General features: G+C 33.8%; 1 protein-coding gene across 1 annotated transcript in view; it reads right to left on the bottom strand.

Annotated features, from left to right (window-relative positions):
* pde3a (phosphodiesterase 3A, cGMP-inhibited) overlaps window positions 1-8,844 on the bottom strand; it is a 116,487-nt gene that overhangs the window by 18,479 nt on the left and 89,164 nt on the right. Inside the window, exons 5-8 of the mRNA XM_073838533.1 lie at window positions 5,571-5,692; window positions 5,198-5,429; window positions 1,679-1,752; window positions 1,295-1,458 (exon numbers count right to left, since the gene is read on the bottom strand). Of these exons, the coding sequence (XP_073694634.1) occupies window positions 1,295-1,458; window positions 1,679-1,752; window positions 5,198-5,429; window positions 5,571-5,692 (592 nt within the window). The remainder of the gene's footprint in view (window positions 1-1,294; window positions 1,459-1,678; window positions 1,753-5,197; window positions 5,430-5,570; window positions 5,693-8,844) is intronic.

Raw genomic sequence — 8,844 nt, forward strand, 5'->3', positions numbered from 1 at the left:
TGCATAAAAAAAATTATAATGAATAAATAAAATAAGCAAATAAAAAAATCATTTTTAACAAATGAATGTTATTCCAGATAAATTAATAATGAATAAATAAAATAAAAGTGAATAAAAAATATTTTAACAAATTTTATCATTTTTTATTCTTATTTATTTATATATAATTAATTATAATAGATATATCTTATTTATTTATTATATATTTTTATATTATTCATTTTTATTACAATTAACAACAATTAATAATAAAATAATAATAATAATAATAATAATGTCAATTTGCTTTTTCAGTATGTTCCTGGTTTTCTAGTGCATGATTTCTCAGTTAATGTTATTCCAAATAAGTGTAAAATAAATAAATAAAACTACTAAATAAATAACTACAATAAAATAAAATAAAAATTCATTTCATGTTTCAAATGATGCTTAATGCTTTATTAAAGGTATTCTTTGCCTCTTTTAGTTTTTGGGTTGCAACAGAAAATGTGAAATCTGCACAGACTTTTATTGTTCCATAAAATACATTATTTAATATTTAATTAAAAAATTTGAGATAAAAACAATCCATATAAAATATTTAAGCATAAAAATGTTTAAAATAAAAATAAAAAAAATACATGCACTATCCACTGACACTAATTTTTATTTAAAAATAATATTTATTATTTAATCATTATCATTTAATAATCCTGGCCTGAAAATTTGGACAAAAAAAAAAAAAAAAAAAAACATAATACAAAACAATGTTTCTCAAAATTTCTGTTTATTATAAAACATGTATGCAAAAACATTTTTTTCATCATGAATGATTAGTTTACAATGATTAGTTTTTATGACAATTTGATGACAGTTTTACTGGATCAAACAAACAGAAACATTTATTTTTGTGCATTATACATTTTATGCATAATATTGAATAAACGTGAATAAATAAGTTTTTCATTGATGTAAGATGTAAAAAAAAAAAAATCTAAATATTGAGAAAATTGCCTTTAAAATTGTCCATATTAAGTTCTTAGCAATGCATATCACTAATTGAAAAATAAGTTTTAATATATTTATAATAGGAAATTTACAAAATATCGTCATGGAACATAATCTTTAATATCCTAATGATTTTTGGCATAAAAGAAAAATTGATTCAATGTATTGTTGGCCATTGCTACTAATATATCCGTGCAACTTAAAACTGGTTTTGTGGTCCAGGTTCATATATGCATACCTGTAACACCTTGCCTAAACCAAATTGCAGTGATACAAAATCAATTAATCCTGCAAAAGCCATGTTTACCTCTGATGGGATGAGAGCGGCCAGCGTGAGCGCCGGAGACGGAAAGGTCCCGCAGGTCGTCCTGTGACCCTCTCGGTCTTCCTCGTTCTGTGCAAAGTCGCTCCTGTCACTGTGGTTGGTCTCGTAGGTGCTGTCATAGTCTGACGACATTATCAGCGGCTCGTCTGCAAGGTTATTGAAAAACCTAATTTACGACCTCGTCACATTTCACGTTGGAGCAGACGGACAGCTCTGAAAGACTCGTAAAGACACCAATTACATATTCATTCAGAGATTCAATCCAGGATCCGGCTGTAATATCATAGATCACAACAGCAAAATGGATCATAAGTGAAATGCATCTAAATGCTAATTCAGAGACGCACATGACGGCGGCGGCGGTACCTGACTGCTGGGTTCGATCTCCTGCGTCTATGGATCCGTCCCCGTGTCTCAGTTTACCGTACGGTCTTCCACAGCTACAACACACCACAAAACATTCATATTAAATCAATTTTTAACATAGAAATACAAGAAAAAAAAAGACAAAATCTTTTTTAAATTTCATATTCAAATTTCATATTTTTCAGAACAGAATCAAGTCCCAGTGGATAAAATCAAATCACACCCTTTCTTTCTTTCTTTCTTTCTTTCTTTCTTTCTTTCTTTCTTTTCATGTTTTATTGAAGGTTTTTGCATTTTTTTTGCCTTTGAGTTGCAGTGTTTTTGTTTTTTTGCAGTTTTCCAACAATAAAATTATTATTATTATATTGTTAATATTATATTACAAATAAAAAATGTATAATAAATAAATAAAATAAGTAAAAATAAAATAAGTCCATAATTTTTAGATTCTTATTCATGTATATATTAATTTATTTAATGTTTTATTAAAGTTTTCTGCCATTATTTGCTTTCGTGTTGGTTTCTTTGCCTTTATTTGTTATTGGGTTGCATTTCAGCAAGAACAACAACAACTGTTTATTAATAATATAAATATTTTATGTTTTTTTAAACATTATCTTTACCTTTATTAATTTTTTTTTTATTTTTAGCAACAAGAACTATTAATAATAATCAATCAATCAATCAATCAATCAATTAATTAATTAATAAAAATGTATAATAATAAATTCTGTTAGTTTTGGCATTGCATTTTGTAAGCAACAAAAACTACTACTACTACTACTAATAATAATAATGTCAATGTACTTTTTCAGTACAGATTTACAGTGCATCATTTATCAGTTAAAATTATTCCAAATAAATTAATAATAATAAAAAAAATAAAAATAAAACAATAAATATTTCATCAAATTCAATCATTTTCAAAATTCTTGTTTCTTACTTTATAAAAGGTTTTCTTTGCATTTTTTCATTAGTTTTTCGTTTCAACAACAGCCACTGTTTATTAATAATAATGATATTTCATGTTTTATTAAACATTTTCTCTACCTTTATTAGTTTCATGGTTGCATTTCAGCAACAACAATTAATAATAATAATAATATTATTATTATTATTATTATTATTATTTTTTAAATAATTCATGTTAGTTTTGGCATTGCATTTTAGAAGCACCAAAAACTAATAATAATAATAATAATAATAATAATAATAATAATAATAAAATTTACTTTCATTAAAATAAAATCAGCAATTTGCTTTCATCAAATTTCAACATTTTCACTTTTCAATCAATTTCCAGTGATTAAAATCAAGTTGTATTATACTTTTCCCTCACAAAATATCTCGTTTTAATAAGCCACAATACGAACGAAAAATGCAATGCAATGCCATTTCATGTCAACCTCGGTAACATTCCTTCAAGAACACGAAAAAGCCACTATCTATGGTCACAGGCACTGGAATCTGTTCATTGCGCTTCATGTTTTTATGCTTTATGAGTTAGGAGAGCTTGGAAACGGCTGATGCGTGCATACTGTATGCATTTCATGATTGCATATTTGAATATTTCGCATTGAAATTGAGACGCGTCCTCTCCGGGTGACTAACCCCTGATAATATGTGTTGTAAACATGCATGTGTGTTTGCGTGTGTGTGAGGGACCAGCCGTTGTCACTGTTGTTTAGTTGAGCTCTCTGAATTAGCGGGCCAGACAGAACCTAATCAAGCTGTTCCTCTGTGCCCAGCATTCATTACGGGCCAAGGGGAAGGTGACCTTGTCCCACGGCCAGGACATTAGTGATCACTGTGAGTAAAACCGATAGAGAGAGAGACAGCAGATCTGAGCGTGGACGTACATCTGTTAATATTTAGACACAATGTTGGGTATTTTTCACAGTTAATGATCAGTGGTTGTTCAGTAACCACATAATGACTCGAAGCTGCAGTGCACTCTTGTACAACATGCAGGGCCACAGGATACGCTCAGATCTTTGGAAACAGTGACCCGAGTGATGAATTGGGCTCAAAATTAATGTTAACTTGCTGTCCGCTCTTAAAATGACTCATTAGTGGTCCTGCATGGAATCTAAACTTACCTAGACTTATTAGGCAAAAAAATTTACAATTTTCCTGGTACATTCAGAACGGCTTATACAACAGCAGTCGATTATATTGTTTGGGGAACTTTTTAATAAAAGACTGTGGTGTTTTCTTTTAGCAATATCACTGAAACTCTAGCTGGAAAACATTTGCACATATTTAAAGGTAAATTGTGAGTAAGTTGTTATTAAAAACAGATTTGATATCAAAATTAAGAATGAGAAATAAATTAATTTGCAAATGATTAATATGCAAACATGAAATTCTAGTTCTGCGGACGCATATCATTTTGGATGATATGATAAAAAACTAATTTCAAATAAATATGGCACAAGAGTTATTAACAAACACAGATATGAAAATTATTATCACAAGTATGATAATATAATGATTAATAAGCCAATTTTAGATCTGAGCGATTTAAGCTGTGGACACTGCACCTGGACTAAATATTTTTTACATAAACAGATATGATTTTTTTTATTTCAAGTATGAGAATATTTTTTTTTTATATGCAAATATTAAATTATAGTCTCTTGGTGCAACACCTGCATGTTTGTTCATTAAATATTTTGCATAAAATAAAAAAATATATTTTAAATGGTTTCAAGCAAAAATAGAAACGAAAATATTATTTAAATTGTGTAAATTACATTATTAATATGGAAATATGAAATTGGACATTTGAGTTTAGTGGACACTACACCTACATGCTTGTTTAACAAATATTTTGCATAAAATAATATTAATTTTAAATAAACTGATGCAAATGGATATGAAATTGAATATTTCAGTATGATAATTATTTCTTTTATATATGCAAATATTAAATGATAGTGTTGTGGGTGCTACACTTGCATGTTTGTTTATGAAATATTTTGAATAATGTAATAAAAATATTTTTTAACAAACATAGATATGAAATTGTAAATTAGTTTGAGTATGTTTATTAAATATTTGAATATAAATATTGAATAATATTATAAAAAATACTTTTATATAAATGTCCATGAGTTTTTTTTATAAACAGTTACAAAAATTAATATTCAAGTATGAGAATTAAATTATTCATGTGCAAAAATTAAATCATAGATTTGAGTTCTGTGCACAGTCTACTTTCATATTTATTTACTAAATATTTTGGAGAATTTTATAAAATATGACAATAAATTACAGCAAAAATAGATACGAAATGACTACTTATAAGAAGCAGATGATTAATATGTAAATCTAAAATGATATAATAGAAGTCCTATAGGCACAACATCTGCATGCTCATTTATTAAATATTTTTGTATAACTTGACAATGCTTTCAGATCAAAGGACTCTCAACTCTGCTTTAAACACTGAATGAATTTCCCTCCAAAAAATCAGTGCACAAACGTATGAAGCTCAGCAGAATCATGGGTGTTCACCTGCTACAAAGTGGAGGCGGCACCCATTGCGAGGTGCTGGAGCCGGGGGCGCTCTGACTGTGGGTTAAGGCTTTGTGGGGGCTCCGTGGCGGCGGGCCGTCGGCCGGTGGAAGCTCTGCGTCCGGCAGCTCCACTGAAGGGCTTTTGTTGGTGGGGCTGGTGAGCGGAGTGCCCTGGACTGGAGGGGAGTGGCAGGGTGAAGCCAGAGGTGAGATGTTGGAAGAAGGGTAACCTGTCAGAGAGCAGAGGAATCACACTGACGCTGCCACAGCACATTTATCTCCTTTCACTCAACACACACACACACACACACACACACACACACACACACACACACACACACACACACACACACACACATACAGCGCTGTACCTCTTCGGCTCTTGCTATAGATGTGGTTGGTGGCGGAGGACGCAGCGTATGAAGCGGACATGGACCTGCTCTTGGAAAGGCTGAGCATAACAGAGTTGTTCCATGAATCACTGTTCACCAAACTGTGAAAGAGGAGAAAATACATGATTAATATTTTTATTAATTTATTCATAGTTTTACCTGTTAATGTTCATTTATTCTAAAAGAGATGTTGGTTTTGTTGTTTAGACTCTAGTGCAGAGGCATTTTATATTTATATTTATAAAACGGTTAGTTCCATTCCTCAATTCTGATTGGTCAGCAGCTGTGTTTTATTCACGATACAGCACGGCTACAACCGCTTCACTCAACGTTCTGTGTATCATTGAACCTCCTTAGCAACCACCCTTAGCAACGTGAACACAGCTGCAGCAGTTAGGGACTACTTTTTACAGCGGAAGGCAGTTAATGATTTTACTTTATAAAAACGTACAACCTAATATATATATAAATTAATATATATTTTTGATATTAATATTTTTATTGTGTGGTAACCATTTTATAAAAGCAATAAGGTACTTGAGGCCGTGCTGTATCGTGAATAAATCACGGCTGAAGGGGTTGCAGGCACTAACAACGCCCTTCAGCCGTGATTTATTCACGATACAGCACGGCCTCTCGTACCTTATTGCTTAAATATATACATTACACACACATACACACACACATACATATACACTCACCGGCCACTTTATTAGGTACACCTTACTAGTACCGGGTTGGACCCCCTTTTGCCTTAAGAAATGCCTTAAAGGGATAGTTCACCCAAAAATGAAAATTTGATGTTTATCTGCTTACCCCCAATGCATCAAAGATGTAGGTGACTCTGTTTCCTCAGAAAAACACAAACGAAGATTTTTAACGAAAACCGGTGCAGTCTGCCAGCCTTATCATGGACGTGGATGGGCACCAAACCTTTAAAAGTAAACAAAAACATGCACAGACAAATCCAAATTACACCCTGCGGCTCGTGACGATACCTTGATTCTTAAGACACGAAACGATCGTTTTTTGCGAGAAACTGAACAGTATTTATATCATTTTTTTACCTTTGATACACAGCCACGTCCATCTGTCATGAGCACGAGTTTGGCATCAGTCACGTCACATGTGCACGCGCTCTAGCGTAGAATACGCAAACGCCGTAAGGGGAAATCAGTGAAAAGTCCCGGATGAGTTTGCGCAAGCAAATGTAATCTTTTAGCTTTAAATCGGTTTGAACAATCGGGATAAGCGCAAGTAATACCATTTTGAATAGCCGCTATACCCACAATCTCTGTGCACCATGTAAACAATGAGTGTCGTATACATGCGAAAGATCGCTTACGGCGTTTGCGTATTCTACGCCAGAGCGCGTGCTCATGTGACGTGACTGATGCCAAACTCGTGCTCAGGACCGATGGACGTGGCTGTGTATCAAAGGTAAAAAATGATATAAATACTGTTCAGTTTCTCACAAAAACCGATCGTTTCGTGTCTTAAGGCATCAATGTATCGTCACGAGCCGCAGGGTGTAATTTGGATTTGTCTGTGCATGTTTTTGTTTACTTTTAAAGGTTTGGTGCCCATCCACATCCATGATAAGGCTGGCAGACTGCACCGGTTTTCATTAAAAATCTTCGTTTGTGTTTTTCTGAGGAAACAAAGTCACCTACATCTTGGATGCCCTGGGGGTAAGCAGATAAACATCAAATTTTCATTTTTGGGTGAACTATCCCTTTAATTCTTCGTGGCATAGATTCAACAAAGTACTGGAAATGTTCCTCAGAGATTTTGGTCCATATTGACATGATAGCATCATGCAGTTGCTGCAGATTTGTCAGCTGCACATCCATGATGCGAATCTCCCGTTCCACCACATCCCAAAGGTGCTCTATTGGATTGAGGTCTGGTGACTGTGGAGGCCATTTGAGTACAGTGAACTCATTGTCATGCTCAAGAAAATCAGTCTGAGATGATTCGCGCTTTATGACATGGCGCGTTATCCTGCTGGAAGTAGCCATCAGAAGATGGGTACACTGTGGTCATAAAGAGATGGACATGGTCAGCAACAATACTCAGGTAGGCTGTGGCGTTGACACGATGCTCAGTTGGTACTAATGGGCCCAAAGCGTGCCAAGAAAATATCCCCCACACCAATACACCACCACCACCAGCCTGATCCGTTGATACAAAGCAGGATGGATTCATGCTTTCATGTTGTTGACGCCAAATTCTGACCCTACCATCCGAATGTCGCAGCAGAAATTGAGATTCATCAGACCAGGCAACGTTTTTCCAATCTTCTATTGTCCAATTTTGGTGAGCCTGTGCGAATTGTAGCCTCAGTTTCCTGTTCTTAGCCGACAGGAGTGGCACCCGGTGTGGTCTTCTGCTGCTGTAGCCCATCCGCCTCAAGGTTCGACGTGTTGTGCGTTCAGAGATGCTCTTCTGTATACCTCGGTTGTAACGAGTGGTTATTTGAGTTACTGTTGCCTTTCTATCAGCTCGAACCAGTCTGGCCATTCTCCTCTGACATCAACAAGGCATTTGGGCCCACAGAACTGCCGCTCACTGGATATTTTTCTTTTTTGGACCATTCTCTGTAAACCCTAGAGATGGTTGTGCGTGAAAATCCCAGGAAATCAGCAGTTTCTGAAATACTCAGACAGCCCGTCTGGCACCTACAACCATGCCACGTTCAAAGTCACTTAAATCACCTTTCTTCCCCATTCTGATGCTCGGTTTGAACTGCAGCAGATCGTCTTGACCATGTCTACATGCCTAAATGTATTGAGTTGCTGCCATGTGATTGGCTGATTAGAAATTTGCATTAACGAGCAGTTGGACAAGTGTACCTAATAAAGTATCCGGTGAGTGTATATAGTTAATATTTTGAATTACACTTAATTTTATATTTTTATTTATTTAAATATATTTCATAACATTTTTTTTAAATAAACATATGAGACCCTGGACCACAAACCAGTCATAAGGTTAAATTTTACAAAACTGAGATATATACATCATATGAAAGCACAATAAATAAGCTTTCTATTGATGTATAGTTTGTTAGGATAGGACAATATTTGGCCGAGATACATCTATTTGAAAATCTGGAATCTAAGGGTGCAAAAAAATCAAAATACTGAGAAAATCACCTTTAAAGTTGTCCAAATTAAGTTCTTAACAATGCATATTACTAATCAAAAATTACATTTTGATAGGTTTACAGTGGGAATTTTACAAAAAATCT

This window comes from Garra rufa, chromosome 4 (assembly GCF_049309525.1).
Source record: "Garra rufa chromosome 4, GarRuf1.0, whole genome shotgun sequence".
Taxonomy (NCBI): Eukaryota; Metazoa; Chordata; class Actinopteri; order Cypriniformes; family Cyprinidae; genus Garra; species Garra rufa.